We start from the raw sequence: 24,231 nt of genomic DNA on the forward strand, positions 1-24,231 counted from the left end.
CCACAAAGTGTGGAATGTCATTTCATGGTAGAAGGCAGCCCTTCATCTGTGTTTAAGTATGCTTGCTCATTCACTTTCTTGCCCAATAGGCTAACCTGTCTAGCATTCTGGCCAAACTCTCTGATGATGTTCCCTAAAGAACACAAACAGCTGGTCAGTAAGTCACCAGCTGGCTATCACTTCCATCAGAGGCCTTACTGAATGCAACTCTGGGCACATTTCCATATGAATGAGCAGATAGGCTGATAGGTTTAGTGATATGCTGTAGTGTCAATAGCAATTTGAATGGGTTTCCAAAGTTCTTCAGAATCCACCCAGTGATTATAGGTGGACTAATTACTCTAATTTACCCCCTAGATGTAAATATGTATATGCATGGTGTTCTGCAGTGGGCAGGCTTCTAATCCATGGAAGGTATTATTTATTAGAAAAGATGTAATGGAATATCATTTAAATATGACTTTGACTTAAACAAGTAGTAGTGAGGAAGTGGTAGCTCAGTGATTAAGGTTCTGTTCACTGATCAGCAGGTTAGTAGTTTAAACCCCAGTATTGCCAGTTACCATTCTTGGGACCCCTGAGCAAGATCCTTACCTTTACAGTCCCTGGGCTGCTGTATCATGGCTAACCCTGTTGAGATATGTCGAAGAAAGAATTTGACTTTGCTGTAAAGTACATGTGACAAGTATTAAGCACCTTTCTTTCTTTTCTTGGGGGTGGTATGTGAATCCTGCAGTTCATACATCAAAACTAAATCCCTCAGCTTCATTGTTGGTTCTGATCTAGAAGTCAATATTCTAATGAAGATTTCTTCATCTCCTATTCTCTCATTCGATTTACGTGTAAAGTTGTAATCTGAAACCTGTATAACCAAAGACAAATGAACAATGAATGAATATTCTCAAAGGGTTTTGCAAATACAGTGTCCTGAATTTGAATCACTGTTAGTCCCAAATGAGATGAACTGTAAGGACTCCCTGAAGATGCAGAGACACTTGTTTACTCTAATAAAAATGAAAAATATAATGGAAAACTCCATTTATTAATAGAACCTGACCTCTAGTAGCAGGCATGTGATATAATGGCACATACAGAGGTTTTCACCTTCACCTGAATGTGTGCTGCACCCTACAAGAATTCATCACAGGGCAGCTTCAATTACTCTACTTCACCGTAGCTGCTGACAGCTGCCACATCCATGGAACACTGTAGTCCCCGTGCCTCCCTTCAGAGTCTGCTGGAATGCACTAAGCAAGCCGATTAGTCTCTCAACCAAGAATTTATAATGCCTGACAAGAGAGACTAGTCTTTATCGAACAGACTGTAACTCCTACTATAACGTTCAAATATAGGTTTTTGTATGTTATTATTATTATTACTATTATTATAAAATATTAATTTAAGGAGGAATACGCTCTTTATATCTTAAGCAAACTCGATGTGGTATATGGTGTTTGGATCATTATTTCTTGCCTATTTTTACTGTGAAATGTAGGCATTTTCTGGCTCTTTGCAGCAGTGCTGGTGATATTCAACTGTAATTAAAGCCTTGCTTGGCTGAATTCAAAGCTCTTTAAAAGCAGGCTTCTGAGTGCTGCGGTTGAATTATGGTGTCATGCGGCATCATAAAATGGTCAATTAAACAATTATATATCTGCGGCACCTGACCACGAGCACTTAGAAATCTTTGTTGTTTTTGGAGTGACCAGGGGACCTTCACCTGAATTAGTCTGTATAAGAATTTGTAGTTAAAAAGATTTTTTTTAATATATATATATATATATATATATATATATATATATATATATATATATATATATATATATGTGTTCGTGTATGTGTGTTTTGTTCTATATTGTCTCTCTGTCCTTGGCCATTGTTCGTGAAAGGCAGGTTTAGAACACTGAAGGGCAGAAAGGTGGTGTGGCCGAGCAAGAGGCGTAACAAGGGGTCTATTTTAGTGAGCCATTCACATGTGGGAGGAGAGGCATCAGTCATCAAAAAAAAAACACCACACTGACCTGTTCACTGCTTGACTGCTCATTTCCACTTACTTCTCATTGCAGGTAAGAACACTGTATCAATGCCTTTTTAATCTTAGCTAATAGTCCAGTTCAGACATAAGTGGAGATTAAGTTCGAGTGTGAAGTGTGTCTTGAAGTGCAGAGAACATTTTCCACCTCAAATGACTTCTTCATCTCTCCTAGTTCATAAAATGACTCCTTTATCTTCACTAGTTCATTATTTTATTATTTCCTTAACAAGATTAAGGACAGCGGGTCAAATGAGGAACCAGAAAGGTATGTTAAGAGGAGATGCCAGGACATTTTGGCAATGATAGCTTAAGATACTTTGTCATATACATATAATTTTTCAGATGTTGTCAGGTCTCTTGAATTGTTGCGGTTGTTTAAAATGTTTATTTAGAGGTATTCCTTGCGATCAAAGTCATTGGTGCTTTATTGGTGTTGCTGAACTCTGTCATAAAGCAGGGCAGCACTTGGCCTTCACTCAACACACATTTCCTGGCATGAAAAATGGGAGCAGAGAGGGAGGGAGGAAAGAGCGAAAGACAAAGAAAGATGAATATCTGTATAGGCATGTGAGACAGGTGCATGTGTGTGTGTGTGTGTGTGTGTGTGTGTGTGTGTGTGTGTGTGTGTGTGTGTGTGTGTGTGTTTCTGTGTGTCTGTGTGTCTGTGTGTGCGTGTCTTGTCTAATTTGGAACTATTTGCGTTGATGCAAGTCATTTTCCCAAAACCGTGCTGCAGATGTCAGTGATGGAAAAATGACTTCCTGTTTAGGTGGGTGTATAAGAAAACACATCACCATTACACATCATTTCACAAGAATGGTTGTGAAGGTCAGTTGCTCCATCACAACAAATGACAACAAAGCCCCCAAAAAGGTAGAAGGTTAAACCTGTTCTAGTAGAGTGACTCATAGTTGGCCCTGAGAGTGTGGTTTTTAAAAGAAGCTCAAGTACTCTTTCAGCGTGGACATTCCGACAGTCGTCACAGTCACACGGTGCACACTGTTTATTTATATGGCACTTAACACATCAGTTGTAGGCCACAAACAAACACTGGGTCATATCTATATCTCCTGAATGACTCAAAATGTCCTTACTTATTTTCTTTTTCTTATCAGTCCTTCTGTATTTCATTGTCCAAATTCGCCCTAAGACCCCAATTAACCAGAGCATTGTGGTGGCGTTGCCCATAGCAGCAGTAAAGGAGACGAGGGCACACCTTGCTGGCTCGGGGTCACATAATGTCACAGCTGTGCCCTCTAAAGCTCATCCATCTGAAACATTTTGTTTAAATAACCATTCACCACATGTGGTGAGGACAAAATCTGTAATTGAGCACAAATAGTGCCTGGTTTGAAGATACACCAATATTGCTTATTCTGATGATACATACCTTTTCATCCTACAAACAATATCAACATAAATCTATGTTAGTGAGTGATACTTCTTTTGTGCTGTACATTGCCAGTGACTGTGATCGCTCTTTCCATGATGCCTCGGTTAATCCTCAGCACACGGCTGTCATTTGAATAGCACAGGAATGTGCCACTGTACTCAATAAGAAACTATGACCATGAATATTTTGGCTTGCTTTCAGGACACGTAGCTCATTGTGACCATGTCTGAGGGGTAAGGGTCATCTCCACTGACATTAACACTCTGTTTATATGACATTCACTTAACATATCTGATTGGCAATAGGCAATAATGAATGGGTCAGTAATGTACATATGTTTGTCACTTCTATTTTTGTGTATGACATCATCCTTTGGCAGACCGGTAAGAAACCTTGATGCTGCCTAATGTGTTTATTATACACTCTTACAAAAAAGGTTTAATCCAAAACCAACAGAAGTTATTTGGTTTGTCTCTACTGTACAGCAGAATTTGTTTATGTAAAGAAATATCTAAATTATTATATATAGAAATGCCTTACATAGGAATAATATCATTTTCTATAGTAACTTGATCAAAAACAGTGTGTGGAAATACCTGAAATACATTTAAACAAATTCCAAAGTGCTTTAAGAAGCAGTTGTTGACATTGACGAAAATATTTCGATTTATAAAAGAATAGATAATAAATCGATAAAACACAATAAATGTCAAGCATTGATTGTACACAGTTTAAGATAATGACATATAATCTTCAATTTACAATGTAATAAAATTTTCTGAAGCATTCATTTCTTATCCGCCACATTTTTCTATTCTTTTCTATGGAACGTTTGCAAAGTCACTGTACACTAAAGACAAGTGTGGCAAATAATCTAAAGGGCAAAATATCAGGATAATGGTTTATTTCCATCAGTAATGATCTGATTAAGAGGTAATTTGCACTATATATTTTAGAAACCGATTTTTCTAAGAGTGGATTACACATTCTGCTACAGCATGGAAAAACAGTATTAGTTTTTAATTGTTCTACAAATTAATGAGCATGAAAATTCCTTTGCTTGGAAGTTGTGTGACATTTACATTCACTTCACCTAACTCATACATGTGACAGTCAATTTCTTTACATTCAGTCAAACAATCACACATAACAAGTCCTTATCATCTCATGCCTAATCTAGCACAGCCGTGTTTACATGCAGATGTGTGGTGTTGTGGAGCATCATGGTGTATAGTAGGTGATAGCAGGTTTTTGCACGACTGAGCTCTCATGTTGGAAATTCCAGCAGTAATCAGCTCTGGCAGTTAATGCATGCTCGATGGCGTCTGTGGATTAGGCCCCATTTACTTCCTAATGTGGCTGGAGAATGAAACAGGAATTACTTTTTTTTTGTCCTACAGAAGAAGTCCAGATCGAAATCCAAGTACCCAGCAACACGTAGGCTGCTGCTGAAGGTGGGTATTTTAAGCAGCTTAATCACCACATGTATCTATTATCCTCTAATTCCTTTAATACTTTGATTAGTTGACTTGATTTGTTGGCTTATTTAGATCATTATCAGATTAGAAGCTTATTTCTCATTCTGCAAAAGATATGATTGTTTGACTATTATGTGAAGCGCTAGTGTACAAGCATTTCTGCCTTTCCCAGACCAAACTTCTAAAGAAGGCAGAGAGTCTCCTGGTAAAGGAAAAAGAGCAGAAGAAAATAGAGAAAGACAGCACCCTGAACGAGAGAGTGCCTCCTCTAAAGCTCTCTGGACTCTCAGTACAAGAGCTTCAGGTATGTAGCATCATCAATGAACTCCATTACTTTTTAGTTTAAATGTGCTATATAATGTGAAGGCTTATAAATACCTTATATTAATTAGTACTTTTAACATGAATTATGCATGTCTGTATACTGTATATAAAACATGTTAATGTATTAACCTGTTAGGTCACACCCCCACTTTTGGGACTCACAGCTGAAAATGACATCCTTTAAAATGTTAACAGTTCCTGACAAACGTGTTCTACATACACAATTTGGGTATCTTTGGAAAGAAATAGTATAGTAGTAGAATACTAGTGATTTTATTTTAAATCACACACTAACACAGACAGACACACATTAAACATTTATTTAGGCAATTAACAGCATTGATCTATTAAAAACCTTGGACACTTTTTAAACACTGTAAAAAAAAATCTTGCTGTGAATGTACAGTATTTTACAGTAGTGTTTATCCAGCGTGTACTGAAAACAGTTGAGCAATTAAAGGGTTAAAGGTGATTGAATTAGTGCATGTTTGTTTGCAGAAGGGATAGTTCACTTGTTAAGGCTTTAAACTACAACTCAGAAGGTTGTGAGTTTAAATCCCAGCATGGCCAGTGGTTCAGTATAGAAAATGCAACAGGAAAAAATATACTGTGTTTGCCAGACCTTCACTGTAAAAATAAATATGGTTTATTTATTGCAAAATAATTAAATAATCCCACCCCCCGTATATTTTAAAGACATTAATGTTCATTGTATAATGTTCATTCAAAAAATTGTGTTTGTTTTAAGTGTCAGTGTTGTGTAATTATTGAACATAAACATAATTTAGCATAATTTTACATTAAACATATTTCTCATATAGTAAAATATATATCTTAAACATCAAGATTTACATTTATATACTGTAAATCTATATATTTCTGTCTTCATTTTTGTCTGAAATAGTGCCATTTAAAAACATGTAAACATATTTTCTATAAATAAACAGCAATTAAAATCCAACAATGGCATTACATTTAGTCAAAACAGGTAATTACAGAATTGCACAAATTATGTACAAAACACAACAATGGAGTCAAAGCCACAGCTTTTTATTGTAATATTGGTGTTTTTTTGTAAATAGTTAATCTCTTTTTAGACTTTATCTCATTTTATTATTTTAATAATTATTGGTTTTTAATTAATTCAGACTTAATTATTAAGGTAAAAGCTTTATCATGATCATATGTTAACATTAATTATAAAAGTTGGCAATATTTAACACAACAAGGTGTTTTAAGGTTTATAAATTGTTTCTGTAAAAAATGAATAATGCAAAATAACCGAATTGGTTTGTGTTATTATTTATAGTGTATTGATGTTCTGCAATGATGAAGTTTTTATGTTTTTATTTAATTGTTCTATTCACAGATTTTTTTTTTTACTCTTGCTACAGTATTTACAGTGGCATTTTTTTTTCAGTGTTTTATAGTCGAAGATATTTATCTTTTAACTGATCAGTTGTATTCTGCCTCAAATGTAAGTCACGTTGGAATAAAGTCATCAGCCAATTGAGCAAATGCAAAGGTATTGGATGATATTTTATTTAATACTGTCTATTTTAGTTTATACACTAATTGAATTAAAGTATAAACTAAAGTACAGTATAAGCAAAGTATTAGCAGTAAATTGACCAAAATCATATGAGACATTTTATTACATTACTGTAAAATTTAAATTAAAAAAGGATACAATTAACTCTATATTACAGCACCTTACTGTATTGCTTTTTTTTTTTTTTTTTACTTTTTTTTTGTATTGCATTTATATATATGTTATTTTTTCAGACAAGATGGACTCACATCCTTAACTTAAAGCTGCAAACTGACAAATCTCACACTCATGTCTACATACACTCTATTTCCAAAAGTTTTGGGACACCTGACCTTTCCTGTTATCTGTGGTTCTTTTCCAAACTGTTACCACAAACTGATGGCACTCAATTGTACAGAACGTAGATGCGCTATAATAAAATTTAACATTGTGTTGAACTTGTCATAGAGCTCTGATCTCATCCCTACTCAACACCTTTGGGATGAATTGGAACGCTGACTGCACCCCAGGTCTCCTCACCTACATCAGTACCTGCCATTCATAATACCCTTGTGGCTGATGAACACATACATCCATAAGCACACTTCGAAATCTAGTTTCCCCAGAAGAGATGGGGGAGTTATAGGACCAAATTGGGTCTTAATGTGGAATGCAATGCTCAAAAACCACATACCATATTTATGACCCGGTGACCCAATACTTTTGGCAATATAGTGTATCTAGTCTTTATCCTATTGCATTATCTACTGTAGCTGCCAAGAAATATGTTTAATAATTAAAAACTAAATGACTAAGAATTCAAGTGGCATTACAAAACCGGGTTTCTTAATCATAAATATCTCTTTGCATTATTTAATTATCTATTCTTTGCAGGAACTTTGTAAAGATTTGCACCAAAAGATTGACATTGTGGATGAGGCTCGATATGACCTTTCGGTAAAAGTGGACAGAAATGATTCAGAGGTATTTATAGAATTATTCCATATTTAATTAAGTTGGACGCATCCTGTTATATGTAATGCTGTTATTCTCTTTTGTAACTTTTTGAAATCCTATTAGCATGTTATGCATATCACACAGTAATGATCTATCTAATAGTATATTAGAGTTAGTGAATGCTCTATCCCAAAACCTTCCCGGTCTATTCCACGTGAAGCCCAGGTGCTAATTCAAGATAGCATACATGCTACTATAATGTAATTTGAGACTAGGTGCTATGATGCCACCTCATAGTGAATGAAAAGTGAAACAAATATCAGCATGTCACAAAGACTTTTATTCCTCTGATGCCATTTCAGTCATTAATTACAATATTAAATTTCTAAATGAACAATTTTTAAAACTTTTAACTTCTTACCTTTAAACATTTGTAGTTGCATTTAATGTCCATAAAAACATTAGATTCTGTTATCACTGATGTTGTACATAACAGCCATTTCCTCTACAGCTCTTCTTTGTCCCATGTCCTCTCTCATGGCAGAAAAACACTGACACACGAGACACCGACCATAAATGTTAAATATATTTCTTATAACTTCACCATAGCAAAACTTATTATCTCACTGCTAATGAGCTGTTACCATTAAATCCATAAATGAACCAGCACATTATTTTAGACCTGGGATTTGACTCTGAATAAAGTCACTATTGCCAGAGCTGCTGTTACAGGAAAGGAAGGAACATTTCTGTGACTAAACAGATTTACTGTGGTAAAAGCGTTACATTCATTGCAGTGGTGGCAATCAAATAACAAGTATTAATTCATTGCAGTGCCTGTAGTGTTTAATCAATTTCGATTAGTATCACAGTCATTAATAACCTCCTAAATGTTTTCAAAAACATATTTAGACACTTCGGGTCAACATTCTTTGTTTCAGATTCAATCACTGCAGCAGAAGATCTACGAACTGAAAGGGAAAATGAAAAGACCAAAACTGAAAAGAGTAAAAAAGTCAGCGGATGACAAGTTGGGAGCCCTGACAGACACCAAGCTCATGAAGGCTGACTTCAAAGTTAACTTGAAAACTGTGAAGAAGGAGGAGGAAAAGGTGATGCTGATTTCCTCAAGGCTTGCTTCAGTACATTACAGACGTTTAAGCATTATCTTGAAAGCTATCTATCAAACATGTAGTTAGTTCATAGTCATATATTCAGCACTTGTTTTTGACATATTCATGCAAATGTTCAATGTTCAAGCACCATTAGGAATAATTGTATGCTCAGAACATTTGTACATTCAGAGCATTCTATTTTTACTGCTCTCCTGCTGTTCCTGTCTTTCCATTTCACTCCAAGTGTATTTTTTCTCTTTCACTGCTCCCCACAAGCAGAAAGAGGAGGTGACAGACTGGAGGAAGAATGTGGAAGCCATGTCTGGGATGGAGGGCAGGAAGAAACTTTTCAATGCTGGACAGTGAATCAACAACCTGCAAAGCTTTTACAAAATGTAAATGTTGCAGACTACTATTGCAAAACTATGTTTGATTTATTAGAAATATTTCTTCTGTATGGACTTACCTTGATGCGTTTTCTTGTGTGTATGTTTGTCAGTTTTGTTGTGTGATTGTGGAATATTCCAAACATGTAAAATGATTAAGCATTTATGCCTTCTGTAGAATATAGTGGATTTAAAGCTAAATTATGGGGCATATTATGACGAGAAATGGACAAGATGGTTGAACAACATCATATTCCTTTCATACCAACTGTGTAAATATTTGATTAATATTCAGTGTGATTAGGCTGAATAAATTTACTCAGTGTCCTTGCCAAATGTGTGTTGAAAGTATCATATACCTATATATTTTTTAAGCAGGTATATTAAAATCACATGGGAGTTCAAATTTAAGATATTCTTTTATTCAGTACTGGTTTGATCCGAAGTTCCAGTTTCAGTTTTTGCAGAGTTTCGCGTTCTTGTTGTTCACATCAAATATGTGATTTCAGTGAATTTCTTTCCCAATATTAAGGGACTAGTTTAGTCCCAGTGAACCTATGCTCAGTGTAGTATCAGACGAGTGGAACTGTTCCTGTTGTTTTCCATCCTTAAGGTTCAGTGTGTTATGCTGTTTGCCTTTCTGTCAGCCCAAACCAGTCTGGCCATAATCTCTCATCATCAAGACATTTCAATCTGTAGAACAAAATGATTGTATGCATTACATGGCTGTTACATAATTGGCTGATGAATGAATAATTGCAGCTGTCTAGTGTTTTTCCCATAAAAGTGTTCAGTAAGTGAAGTTTTTACTCATAGGCCATGATTTAACTTTCTTCAAAATTTGCTTATACCCTATGAGCTCCAATCTTTTTTTTGTATTATTTATCTAAGTACAACCGTCCACCCTCCCACCACACCCCACACACACACACATACACACACACACACACACACACACACCCTTCATCCACGTAAACTATCCATGCCAGCCCCCATCCCACCTTGAAAACACAGGAACTCTGAACTGTCATCATCCGAAAATATATTTATTATTATGAATATAAGAAATCACATCAACTTGCATGATGTAATTCATTTATAAAAGAATCCCACTGTGTGCCCTGTAACCACATTTAGAATGTACTTGCCCAGACCATTTATAAAATATATATATATATATATATATATATATATATATATATATATATATATATATATATATATACATACAGTTGTGTTCAAAATTATTCAACCCCAATGCTGTAAATGGTTTTAGGAATTTAGTGTACAATTGTAATTGTATTCAGAATGAAATCCTACAGGGACTTCTTAAAGAACCATATGCAACTAAAATGACATCAATTAGTTTTGTAATACAGTAGTAAATGTTTCTTTTGTGAATTCTTCATTGACATAATTATTCAACCCCTTAAAGACTACCACTCTGAAGAACAGAGGTTCAATTAAGTGTTTTCAATCAGGTATTGAAAACACCTGTGGATATCAGGGAGCAGCAATAAAGCCTAATAAGCACCAATTAGGCAGCTTTAAAATGACTGTGATACTCAGCTCCTTCTAGACATTTACTGGTGTGGTTACAAACATGGTGAGGTCAAGAGAATGGTCCAGGAAGACAAGAGAACAGGTGATTACTCTTCACAGGAAGGGCAATGGCTATAAGAAGATTGCAAAGATGTTAAACATACCAAGAGACACCATAGGAAGCATCATTCGCAAATTCAAGGCAAAGGGCACTGTTGAAACGCTACCTGGTCGTGGCAGAAAGAAGATGCTGACTTAGACTGCTGTGCACTACCTGAAGCGTGAGTGGAGAAAAGTCCCGTGTGACTGCTGAGGAACTGAGAAAAGATTTGTCAGATGTGGGTACTGAAGTTTCTGCTCAGACAATACGGCGCACCCTGCGTAATGAAGGCCTTCATGCCAGAACTCCCAGGCGCACCCCCTTGCTGTCCCCAAAGAATAAGAAGAGTCGACTGCAGTATGCCAAAAGTCATGTGGACAAACCACAGAAGTTTTGGGATAGTGTTCTGTGGACTGATGAAACAAAATTAGAACTGTTTGGGCCCATGGATCAACGCTATGTTTGGAGGAGGAAGAACAAGGCCTATGAAGAAAAGAACACCTTGCCTACTGTGAAGCATGGCGGGGGGTCAATCATGCTTTGGGGCTGTTTTGCTTCTGCAGGTACTGGGAAGCTTCAGCGTGTGCAAGGTACCATGAATTCTCTTCAGTACCAGGAGATATTGGATGACAATGTGATGCAGTCCGTCACAAACCTGAGGCTTGGAAGACGTTGGACCTTTCAACAGGACAATGATCCCAAGCATACCTCCAAGTCCACTAGAGCATGGTTGCAGATTAAAGGCTGGAACATTTTGAAGTGGCCATCGCAGTCACCAGACTTAAATCCGATTGAGAACCTCTGGTGGGACTTAAAGAAAGCAGTTGCAGTGCGCAAGCCTAAGAATGTGACTGAACTGGAGGCTTTTGCCCATGATGAATGGGCGAAGATACCCGTAGATCGCTGCAAGACACTTGTGTCAAGCTATGCTTCACGTTTAAAAGCTGTTATAACTGTAAAAGGATGTTGTACTAAGTACTAAGATTGAATGTCACTTGGGGGTTGAATAAAACTGATAATGATGTGAGCTCAGAAAAGACATTTGTGGTTATTTCATTATAAATGTTATGTTATATTTGTCTGACCTACACGTGCCTCTTTGATTTAATTGTAAGCAGGATGACTGAATGATCATAAAACAATCAATTTCAGTGGGGGTTGAATAATTTTGAACACAACTGTATATATATATATATATATATATATATATATATATATATATATATATAAAATAACCCAGCCATTGGGGTTGCGTAAGCCAGTGCACTATTAGTGCCGGTCCTAAGCCACTAAATGGGGATGGTTGCGGATGGAAAAAGAAATGGTGTAGGGGTGAGAGAGCGTGAGAGGGGGAAGAGTATAGTAAGAGTGTAGTGGAGGTGAAGAGAGTTTCTGATAGGTTGATGAACATGAAGCTGGAAGTTGAAGGGGTGATGATAAATGTCATCAGTGCTTATGCTCCACAAGCGGGTTGTGAGATGGAGGAGAAAGAAAAATTCTGGAGTGAGTTAGATGAAGTGGTGAAGAGTGGACCTGGGAAAGAAATATCAGTGATTGGGGCAGAATGTAATGGGCATGTTGGTAAAGCAAACAGAGGTGATGAGGAGGTGATGGTAGGTATGGTTTTAAGGAGAGGAATGTGGAAGGGGAGATGGTGGTAGATTTTACCAAAAGGATGGAAATGGCAGGGAAGAGGTCAGACAGGGGCTCGGTGGTGGCGAGGAGGTGCTGAATGATTGGGCAACTACTGCAGGAGTGATATGGGAGACAGCTAGAAAGGTACTTGGTGTGACATTTGAAAATTGAAAGGAAGACAAAGAGACATGGTGGTGGAATGAGGAAGTGCTGGAAAGCATAAAGAGGTGAAACAGGATCAGGATCGGCAGAGAGATGAGAAAAGTAGGCAAGAGTAAAAGGAGATGTGGCAGTAGGTGTTAAGAGATGTGACTAAAGGAAAGGAAAATGCATATGAGGATTGACCAGGCAGAGGGACCAAGCTGGGAAGGATGTGCTGCAAGTTAAAGCAATAAAAGATGCAGATGGAATTGTGTTGACGAGTTTGGAGAGTATGAGAAGATAGAGGGAGTATTTTGAGCAGCTGATGAAAGAGGAAAATTAAAGAGAGAAAAGGTTGATTAATGTGGAGATAGTGAAGCAGGAAGTGGATAGGACTAGAAAGGAGGAAGTGAGAGCAGCGATTAAGACGATGAAAAGTGGAAAGAAGGTTGGACCAGATGACATACCGGAAGAAGCATGGAGATGTTTAGGAGAGATGGCAGTGGAGTTTTTAACAAGATTGTTTAACAGGATTTTGGAAGGTGAGAGGATGCCTGAGGAATGAAGAAGTAGTGTGCTGGTACCTTTAAGAATCTTTAAGAATAAGCTATATTTGAGAATAAGGGAGATCTGCAGACCTGCAGTAACTACAGGGGAATAAAGTTAATCAGTCATACCATGAAGTTATGGGAAAGAGTAGTGGAAGCCAGGCTGAGCGAAGAGGTGACCATCTGTGAGCAACAGTATGGTTTCATGCCAAAGAAGAGCACTACAGATGCAGTTTGCTCTGAGAATGCTGATGGAGAAGTATAGAGAAGTTCAGAAGGAGGTGCATTGTATGTTTGTGGATTTAGAAAAAGTTGTGTGTGTCAGAGAAGTATGTGAGGGTGGTGCAGGACATGTATGAGGACACTGTTCCTTTTTGCAGTGGTGATGGACAGGTTGACAGACGAGGTCAGACAGGAGTCTACCTGGACTATGATGTTTGCAGATGAGATTGTGGTTTGTGGTGAGAGTAGGGAACAGGTTGAGAAGAGCCTGGAGAGGTGGAGGTACACGCTGGAGAGAAGGGGAATGAAAGTCAGTAGGAGTAAGACAGAGTACGTGTGTGTGAATGAGAGGGAGGGCAGTGGAGTGGTGCGGTTGCAGGGAAAAGAGGTGCAGAAGGTGAAGGAGTTCTGGTACCTGGGGTCAATAGGGCAAAGTAATGAAGAGTGTGTTAGAGAAGTGAAGAAAAGAGTGCAGGCAGGGTGGAGTGGGTGGAGAAGAGTGACAGAAGTGATTTGTGATAAAAGTGTATCTGCAAGAGTGAAAGGGAAAGTTTATAGGACTGTGGTGAGACCTGCTATGTTGTATGGATTAGCGACAATGGCATTGGCTAAAAGACAGGAGGTGGAGCTGGAGGTAGCAGAGCTGAAGATGCTGAGATTCTCATTTGGGAGTGATGACGATGGACAGGATTAGAAACGAGTTTATTAGAGAGACAGCGCATGTAGGACGTTTTGGAGACGAAGTGAGAGAGGTATGTATATATATATATATATATATATATATATATATATATATGTATATATATGTATGTATGTATGTATGTATGTATGAACACCCTGCAGAAAAAAGAGACAAAAAAAACAAGAAATATAAAAATATATAAAATATAAAAAAGAAATAAATTTAAACCTATATGTATATACACTGGCGATCAAAATTGTCATTTCATCCATATATAACTGACGTAGTACACAGTGAAATGAAACAACGTTCCTCCCGAACCCTGTTGCTACATACAACAACAATCACAGAAAACAGAATCACAGGGCTAAGGACTAGTAACTGTGTATAAGGACTAAGGACTAGTAAGTTGGGCCACTTTTCCATATAAACCAAAATGAAATAATGTACATTTTAGTAAATCACTAAATTAGTAATTAGTGTAATTGTTTTGAACACGCTGCAGTAAAAAGAGAAACAAAAAACAAAAAAGCAAGAAATATAAAAATCCACTCAAACATATATATATATATATATATACACACTGGGGATCAAAATTAGAGAAAAATTTATAAACAATTGAACAATTCTGAAATAATGTCATCTTCACTGCTCAACAGTTGAAGAAGTTTTTGTCCTGTCTATACCATGCTACCAGAACACCTTTTCCACAAAATAACTAAGGCATTTAAAAAAAAAAAAAAACATTATTTTGCAGAAAACACACTGATCAAAATAAGAGAACAACAATGACTGTAGCATGGAAAAATATTACAACAAAATTTTCTGAAGGTTACAACAGTCAGCAATCAGTAGGAAGTGTACAGGCATCTGCTCTGAATGACTTTAGCACATCTGCGGCCACAGGACAGCACTAGTCTCTCACACTGCTCTGGTGTGATTTTGGTCCACTCTTCTTCCAGTCTCCTCCACAGTTCGGTGACTGTAGTGGGTTCCTTGGCCATAACTTTGTCACCAAGGATTTTCCAGAGGTTCTCTATTGGGTTGAGATCAGGACTCTGGGCAGGCCATATCATTATTTCAATGTTTTCAGTTTCAAGGAACTGCTTTACCCGTTTTGCTGTGTGACATGGAGTGTTGTCCTGCATGAAAACTGCGGGCTGATTGGGTGATGAACGCAGGAAAGGAACCATATGTTGTTGAAGAAGGTTCTGATAAACATTTGCATTCACTCTGCCATGTAGCTATATAAGAGGCCCAACTCCTGCTGCAGAAAACATGCCCCAAACCATGACACTTCCTCCTCCACTTTTCACTGACTTCTTTACACACTTTGGGTTCAGTCTTTCTCCAGTTTGTCTAGCCTTTTGATTCTTTCTACTAATGATAGGTTTGGTCACTGCAGAGTGGGCTTTTAGTCGAGACACTGTATGACGAGACAGATCCTTACCCTGTTTAGTGCTGAACTGGTGAGCAATTCCAGCTGCAGTGTGGAAATGATTGCCCATTGAGATCCTCCGCAGTGTCCTGTCTTCTCTTGTATTTGTCTTCCGTGGACGACCAGCCTTTTTGGTGGACTTGAATGAGTTTGTGATGTTGTAAAGATTCAATATTCTTGAAATCACAGATTTGGAACGACCAACTTGTCTTGCTATGGCTGATAGGGTCATCCCGTTGGCCTTCATTTCGACAACCTGCTGCCGGAGGCTTTCAGTCACTTTAGAACGGCCCACCATCTTGCAGAGTCAGTGAAACTGGAAGTTAGGCTGCCAGTTAAATAGGGGTTGACAGATAATCAAGGAAATTAGCACCAGGTGCCAGATTAACACCAATGACTGGGAGGTATCTGAAAGTGTTCTCTAATTTTGATCAGTATGTTTTCTTCAAAATAATGTTTTTTTTTTTTAAATGACTTAGTTAATTTGTGGAAAAGGTGTTCTGGTAGCATGGTATAGACATCACAAAAACTCCTTCAACTGTTGAGCAGTGAAGATGACATTATTTCAGAATTGTTCAATTGTTTATAAATTTTTCTCTAATTTTGATCGCCAGTGTATATATATATATATATATATATATATATATATATATATATATATATATATATATATATATATATGTTTGAGTGGATTTTTATATTTCTTGCTTTTTTGTTTTTTTGTTTCTCTTTTTACTGCAGCGTGTTCAAAACAATTACACTAATTACTAATTTAGTGATTTACTAAATTGTACATTATTTCATTTAGGTTTATATGGAAAAGTGGCCCAACTTATTAGTCCTTAGTCCTTATACACAGTTACTAGTCCTTAGCCCTGTGATTCTGTTTTCTGTGATTGTTGTTGTATGTAGCAACAGGGTTCTGGAGGAACGTTGTTTCATTTCACTGTGTACTACGTCAGTTATATATGGATGAAATGACAATAAAAAGCTTCTTGACTCTTGACTTGACTTTACATTGTTGCATTTCCCTTTTTCACCAGATGGAGGCAACCAAGTTTCGTGTTCATGCATGGTCTCTAGTCACATTCTCCAGGTTTAGCCTTTTCAATCTCCTCAGAAACAGGGTCGACTTATAAGAATTGGCACGATTCATTTCTGATAGGCAAAAACACTAACTCGTGTATAGTTCCAGAGAATTAGTATATGCAGAGTTTTAGTATAAGTCATCCTATCTGTACCGGGTGTTGTAATAGAACGGAGTGAAAAACTGTCCGTTTCAGAAGAAGCGCTATTACTGTATCAAAAATGGGATTAAGCCAACTGAGACACGCAATCACATCTGACCCACTTACATAAAGTAGGCCCGTGTTTGGTGTTAGTATACCACTGAGTTCCACCACAGCTGCTTATACTTTTGACTGAAAATCACATTCATATTATTTCTCTGCTGTCCATGAAGCCAGTTTTCAGTTCACAGTGCCACATCAAGTACATGAACATCCTTCACTCTTATTCAAGAGACATGGTGTTGAAGAGAACTTCATGCTGGATATTGTGAAGAGGAGAACAATGTGATCAAAAGTGCACCATTCAGACAAATACCATCATGGAGAGACTACAAAACATACTCTCTATTTCATGATTTATTTTTTCTTTGTTTTATTTTGTTGATTTTTTCCAGCACATCCAAGCAGAAATGAATTCTTCTATGCAGGCTGTCTCATGCAATATACTGTATATGAAAAAAAGAGAATAAATCACTGAATAGAAATTACACTTTGTAAGGCCGTAATGAGAGAGGAAACAGAAGGAAGGTAAAGGAAGGGTGTTGGAGGGGCACAACATCCTCTACAAATCAGGTCATGTTGATAGAGGCCAAACAAACACAGCAGGGCATCATCATCAGCATCAGCAAGATCTGTGTTAAACATATGACCCGGGTTCTGTCTTTGTCTGTAAGGTCACAAGCAAACATGTCAGTGAACCAGCTGAATATTTGTACTGTGTAAAGAAATTACATCACAATGATTTTATAGTGTAAATATTTTGAACAAGAATATGGTTGTAATCCTTTATTTGTATGCACTGTAAATCTTCAAAGACGACTTTATTTTAGCACTTCTATCAGACTTCAGGATGTTATTAACCTTTTCCTTTTTCCGTTTCAAATAAACACAAGGTTACCCACATAAAATTCCCTTTGTTATCTCTCACCATGAGCAAAACTATCGACCTTTTAACATAAGCGTGAGAGACATGTAATCTTGAACCAGTCAGGTAATGGACATTAATTACACTGTATAATCTATATTACAAATAACACAATTTGGAAAGGTGTAAAAGGTTAGAACTGTATCAAATTGCCAGAAATTGAACATTTAAACATTTAAACCTATTAAGTGCTCTCTGGAGCCCTGAATCAAATATTTATTGTTTAATTTAAAATACAGGCATAGTTTCTCTTTCCCTTCAATGCAGAATTACATTTTGGTAAATAGAAATTCATTTCAACTCAGTATTAAACATTCTGTCATATTGTGTATAGTTGTGTATGTCTCAGGTAAAATTTGGACTATTTAAAATGGCTGCTGTCAGATTTGAACTCTGCTGAGACATACACACTAAACAAACCTATAAAGCAGGAAGTGTGCCTATGCGCATCCTTTAAACAAACAGGAAGAAGTTTAGTGCTGTTCTTTTTATTAGGGAACACATCAGCCCATTCACTGTAGGGGCGCAGAGTATTCAGAAATTACATTTAACTTTTTAAAAAAATTTTCATATATTCTTTTAAATCATACATTTAAACTATGCACTTGCTATTTATGTAATGAATCTGGGAGTATTGCTAGATTTGCAGAAGGTCACCCCCTATTTGACATTATGTGTGTATCTTTACATGCTTTATCATTCTGAAGACTGTTCTATTAATACAGCTTTTGTATTTTATGATGAGCAGATGGTCTGGTTTTGATTGGACATAAATGCAGTCTCTGTGGTACTGTTAAATCTCCCACACGTTGTTCTGTGTGACCTTTGCTGTGAAATTGCTTCCAAAGCTTTGTTGTCTCTTGTTGAACTGTTCTGCATGTCACAGCAGTTCAGATCAAAAAGCTTGTGAAAGTGAATGTTCACAGTGAAAGAATTCAACAAGTATGTTAGAGCTGCTGCAACATGCAACATTGAGATTTAATTGTGTTTCAAATTGGCTGCTAAGACACAGCAATCTTAATTATCACTATGTGCTTTGGTTTAGAAAAAGGCTGATTTTTTTTACTTTATCCACAGCTGCTTCCCAGAAACATTAACTCTTCTACAGTGCAGAGGAGGGACATGGGGTATATCGGTAGGAGAATGCTGAGGATGGAGCTGCCAGGAAGGAGAAGAAGAGGAAGACCAAGGAGGAAGTTTATGGATGTGGTGAGGGAAGACATGCAGGTAGTTGGGTTGAAAGAGGCAGATGTAGAGGACAGGGGGGGTATGTAGACGGATGAGCCTCTGTGGCGCCCCCTAATGGTAGAAGCCATTTTTTTTAAATTAAAGTTCATCTTCTTCAACCAACCCCAGCCACTCTTAGTGCAGGTCCCAAGCCCAGATAAATGGGGAGGGTTGCATTAGGAAGGGCATCCAGTTTAAAACGTGCCAAATCAAACATGCGGATGATCCGCTGTGGCGACCCCTAATGGAAGAAGCCGAAAGAAAGTTTACTGTACTGGATAGTGTTTTGAGTTCAACATTATTTCTTTATGTATTATATCTTTATTTTTTCAAATTACATCTTTAATTGTAAAGTCAGGACCCTGACATATTTTGCATGAATCTATTGTTTTATTCATTAAAGGCTGCCAGTTATTTGAAGTCCAAATTTTTAGAATAAGACTATAATTCGGCAAAAACAAGTAACATATATTTTTTTAATGAGTAAAAGTCAGTCTATTTGCTGGGCCACCTCGCAGCCTGGGATAACTCCACCCATAGCTGAGATGGATGGATTAAAGGAAGCCAGTGGTTCATTGAAAAGTTGGCAGAATTTTAGCCTGATGTTGAACCCAAGATAACACTCCAGAATAAAGTGTGCTTGTGTCTAGAATAAACTTGTATCTTACAATATGTCATGTTTACTAACAGTGCTAACCCATCACATTTGTCTTCTCAATGGGACCAAATTTATGTTACTCACTAAAATAAACGTTCTTTCGGCTTTTCCCCATTAGGGGTCGCCACAGCGGATCCTCCGCATGTTTGATTTGGCCCTTTTTTACGCTGTATGCCCTTCCTAACGCAACCCTCCCCAATTTATCTGGGCTTGGGACCGGCACTGAAAGTGGCTGGGGTTGGTTCCCTGACCGGGGATCGAACCCGGGCCACGGCGGTGAGAGCGCCGCATCCTAACCACTAGACCACCAGGGAATGTTACTAACCTCATAAAATTTGTCTTAAGTTGATTGACGAAAGTATATGGAGCAATATTATCAGTTCACATTTACATCATCTTTATTGATCATGAGCTTGGGTTACTGTCTCTTTTGGTTTTGCATGCTCCCACAATATCCTTGTGGGTCTTCCTTGGGTTCACTCCTTTTCTTCTTCTGCCAAAACCATGTCAAGAGGTGGATTGGCTATGCTATGTTGCCCCTGGGTGTAAATGAGTGCGAGCGTGGTGCCCCCTTGATGGACTGTTCTTACATCTGGGGTGCATTCCTAAACCTGATTGTGTGATAAGATAGATAAGCAAGTTGCTACATGAGAACTTGAAAGTGTTCACTAAATAATTTCCTAAATGAGTTGGATTAGAGGTGTGAATTAGGAGGCACACAGGAGTGGGATAAACAGTGCTGCACACACTTCTGTTTTAAATGACTATTTTTACATCTGCTCGGGACAAAACATTTTTGTCACAGTACATTTACTCAGGTTTTTAGGCTACTCTGAATAGCATTTCCACTCAATCCACTTTGATGAATGTGTTTGTGTACAACTTGTGCTTAGTGATGATGAAACACCAGCTGAATAAGATCCCAAGGCCTGTTACATGTTAAGAGACCCACCGGAGAGGCTAGCTCTCAGGGTCCTGCTGAATGTTTAGTTTTACAGGAGCATTTGCAGTGGACTATACATATGATCTTAATAAATAATTTTCCATAATGGTGGAAAGAAATTAGCCATGAAGTGGTTGGTATGGACAAGCACAGGGAGAGTTCAGGGCTCTAGCTATCTCATTTGAGCAGTTTCAAAACCCAAGTTTCCACACAAGAGTGTAACGTTTCAGGACATCGAGATTTATTCCAGCCTCAAAGGCAAGATTTGCAGAAATTAAAAAAACACATGGCACTGAGTTACTTTTACTGCCAGCTCTCATTTTAGCTACTTTGTTACAAAAGGGTACATACGAGTGTTTTATGCAAAGGGAGCATATGATTTTGTTACTGTAATTCAATCTGTTTTTTTGCATATATGCACTTGAATTTTTTCACATAACTTTTGTAACTATATTTTAAAATAAAAAACTATAATTCATCCTAAATTCCTAATGAAAATTAAAGCCTGAGATTAACACTAGGCATGTCTCACTAACACTGGACAAGCTGAATATTGAAAAAACTCCTTCACAGTCTTTAACTGTCCAGTTTTGGTGAATCTGTTCCCATTGTAGCCTCAGATTTGATATGGTCTTTTTCTATTATAACTCACTGGCTTCAAAATGTGTTTCATTCTAAAACGCTTTTATGCTCAGCACAGTTGTAAAGAATTGTTATTTGAGTTTCTGTAGGCTTCCAGTCAGCTAGAAACATTTTGGCAGTTCTCCTCTGACCTCTCATCATCAAGGTGTGTTTGCCTGCAAACCTGCTGCTTACTGGATTTTTTTACTTTGTGCACCAAGTAGTATAAATTGTGTGCATATAAATGCAAAAAGATCTACAGTTTCTGAAATAATGAAACTAGCCTATCTGACTGCAGCAATCATGCCATGTTCAGAACCACTCAAATCCATTTTTTTTCTAATTCTAATATACAGTGTGAAAAGTTGATCAGTCACACCATGAAGTAATAGGAAAGAGTAGTAAAGGCCAGGCTGAGGAAAGAGGTGACATCTGTGAGCAACAGTATGGTTTCATGCCGAGGAAGAGCACCACAGATGCATTATTTGCTTTGAGATAGATAGAAAAGTATAGCGAAGGTCAGAAGGAGTTGCATTGTGTGTTTGTGGATGTAGAGAAAGCATACGACAGGGTGCCGAGAGAAAGGTTGTGGTACTGTATAAGAAGGTCAAGTGTGGTAAAAAAGTATGTGAGGATGATGCAGGACATGTATGAGCATAGTGTGACAGCAGTGAAGTGTGCAGTAGAAACGACAGACTGGTTCAAGGTGGAGGTTGGATTGCATCAAGGATCAGCTCTGAGCCCTTTTCTGTTTGCAGGGGTGATGGACAGGTTGACAGATGAGGTCAGACAGGAGCCTCCGTGTACTATGTTGTTTGCGGATGATATTGTGATAGAGTGCAGGCAGGGTGGAGTGGGTGGAGAAGAGTGGCAGGAGTGATTTATGATAGAAGAGTATCTGCAAGAGTGAAAAGGGAAAGTTTATAGGACTGTGGTGAGACCTGCAATGTTGTATGGTTTAGACACAGTGGCATTGACTAAAAGACAGGAGGTGAAGCTGGAGGTAGCGGAGCTGAAGATGCTGAGATTTTCATTGGGAGTGACGAGGAAGAACAGGATTGGAAACAAGTTTATAAGACAGACAGCACATGTAGGACATTTTGGGGACAAAGTGAGAAAGGCCCGATTGAGATGGTTTGGACATGTGCAGAGGTGGAAAATGGGGTATATCGGTAGGAGAATGCTGAGGATGAAAACACCAGGAAGGAGGAAAAGAGGAAGACCAAAAAGGAGGTTAATGGATGTGGTAAAGGAAGACATGCAGGTAGTTGGTTTGAAAGAGGCAGATGTAGAGGAAAAAGTGGTATGGAGACGGATGATCTACTATGGCAACCCCTAATGGGAGCAGCCAAAAAGCCAAAAGAAGAAGAAGAAGAATATAGTGTGATTATTATGCATGTCTTGACCTGTATCTGCATGATTGTATTCATTGTAATACTATCACACAAATGGTTGATTGCATATGTAAAAGAAAGAAAGACTGGGTTGGTTATTTTATATTAAAATGTATTATACTTTACACTTTATATTAATGAGAAAGGTTAAATGTTTGTAATGATTAAAGATTAATGTTTGGAAGAGACAAATTCTGAAGTGTTTTTTTGATTCAGTGGTTATTTTGACCATTGGTTTGGTACAGGAATAGTCTCAAATGACCACGGGGGGATTTTATTAGGCAGCCCAGGCAACCATGGTTGTCATAGCTACTGTCTGTTTTCTCCAGGCTAATTGAGAGAGGGTCAGCACTCAATATCAGCTTCATCCTTTATGACCAATATCATGATGACCTGATACACTGAGTTCCTCAGGCTGTGTGAAACTCCCAGCAAGCAGAGAATGTGACAGGTGATATTCACCACTGTGTTTTCTCAAACGCTCAGGCATGTAGAGAGACGTTGATGAATGCAGGCAATTGAACCATCCTCAGAATGCAACTGCACGTAAAAGGCAACAATTAGGCATATAAAAAGCCATTCATGACTATTGTGTGAATATACAGGCTAGAAATAGAACAAGGTCACGTGTTATCGAGTACAAGACAAGATTCTGGCACATTGTGGCCTTCCCTGTTTTCGTACTAGGTTGCTGAAGTGTTCATAGCACTAATGGTCTATTTTAAACAAATTAAGACATAGGCACAGACAGACCCTTTCTTTCAACAAGACCATTTCTGAGTTCAAATTTTATTTCAATACTTTCTTAATTGCCTTATATGTCCAAACGTCCATAATGATCAATGGAGACTAACATAATCATATCTAGAATGCATTTCTATAAACATAAGCTTACTACTGAGCTAATTATGTGGAGTCACTGTGGAAAATATAAACCAGGTTTAGTCTCTTACATGAAGAAACTATACAACATTTAGCATCATCATGTTATTTACCAAATTATGGATCTGAGGAAAGGTATTTTAATGCTTGCTGTTAATATATTCTGTGGGAACTTGTCAAATTTTTGTATTTCATTAGTGCTAAATTATTTGGTTGCTCCTATTTCATCAAAGGCCTATGTGCAAAGCAAGCAAATTATTATTCCCCATGGTGGTGTTTGCTGGTTGGATTTGCAAACGTTTGAATACTGGGTGTTTCTCTATTCTTTTTCATATAGCCAAGATACACAACACACCATCACACACAATAAGAGAAAAGGTCAATTTAAGTAACACTAAAACATCTGTTCACTTACAGTACAATATTTGCTTCTCATTTCTCCAGAATGTGTGAGAGATTTTTTTTTTACTTCAGTCATTTGTAATTTAGTGGTGTTTCATATTGTTTACCAGCTGTTACCTTAGATGACAAGGTACCAGTGCTTTAGTTTACAACTTTATTAAAATGTCACTCACACAATGCTTTATGGTCATTCGACATTATAAGCTATCGTTCCTACCACACGAAATGTTGAGCCAATATTGTGAGAATGTTTATAAATGTTATAAAAAAAAGACTCATGATACACTGACATATTAATAGAACCATAACATTAATAACTACATAACTTTCTGTTTTAAAGTCAGTTCCACTCTTTTTATCTAT

The 24,231-nt window shown here is 37.5% G+C and overlaps 1 protein-coding gene and 1 non-coding gene across 3 annotated transcripts; one reads left to right on the plus strand and one right to left on the minus strand.

The window, feature by feature from the left end:
- The first annotated feature begins 1,973 nt into the window (after window positions 1–1,973).
- tnni4a (troponin I4a) lies at window positions 1,974–9,993 on the plus strand. 2 transcript variants are annotated; one of them, XM_046872510.1, is made up of 8 exons: window positions 1,974–2,066; window positions 3,630–3,661; window positions 3,808–3,811; window positions 4,829–4,882; window positions 5,079–5,210; window positions 7,656–7,745; window positions 8,660–8,830; window positions 9,113–9,993. In XM_046872510.1, the coding sequence occupies exons 2-8, from the start codon at window positions 3,651–3,653 to the stop codon at window positions 9,197–9,199; spliced, it is 549 nt and encodes a 182-aa protein (XP_046728466.1). In that variant the 5' UTR covers window positions 1,974–2,066; window positions 3,630–3,650; the 3' UTR covers window positions 9,200–9,993. The 2 variants fall into 2 exon arrangements, with proteins under 2 accessions (XP_046728466.1, XP_046728467.1); XM_046872511.1 differs by lacking the exon at window positions 1,974–2,066 and adding an exon at window positions 2,276–2,300.
- A 9,875-nt stretch (window positions 9,994–19,868) lies between these two features.
- On the minus strand, window positions 19,869–19,940 carry trnae-cuc. The gene has a single exon. It is a non-coding gene; the product is annotated as a tRNA-Glu (tRNA).
- Window positions 19,941–24,231: the final 4,291 nt, after the last annotated feature.

Source organism: Silurus meridionalis, chromosome 18, assembly GCF_014805685.1.
Source record: "Silurus meridionalis isolate SWU-2019-XX chromosome 18, ASM1480568v1, whole genome shotgun sequence".
In the NCBI taxonomy this organism is placed as follows: domain Eukaryota; kingdom Metazoa; phylum Chordata; class Actinopteri; order Siluriformes; family Siluridae; genus Silurus; species Silurus meridionalis.

Excerpts from the sequence above, each read along its gene's own strand:
- tnni4a (XM_046872510.1), top strand. Across the intron at positions 5,211-7,655 it reads TCTCAGTACAAGAGCTTCAG|GAACTTTGTAAAGATTTGCA; the intron begins GTATGTAGCATC and ends TATTCTTTGCAG. Across the intron at positions 7,746-8,659 it reads TGGACAGAAATGATTCAGAG|ATTCAATCACTGCAGCAGAA; the intron begins GTATTTATAGAA and ends TCTTTGTTTCAG.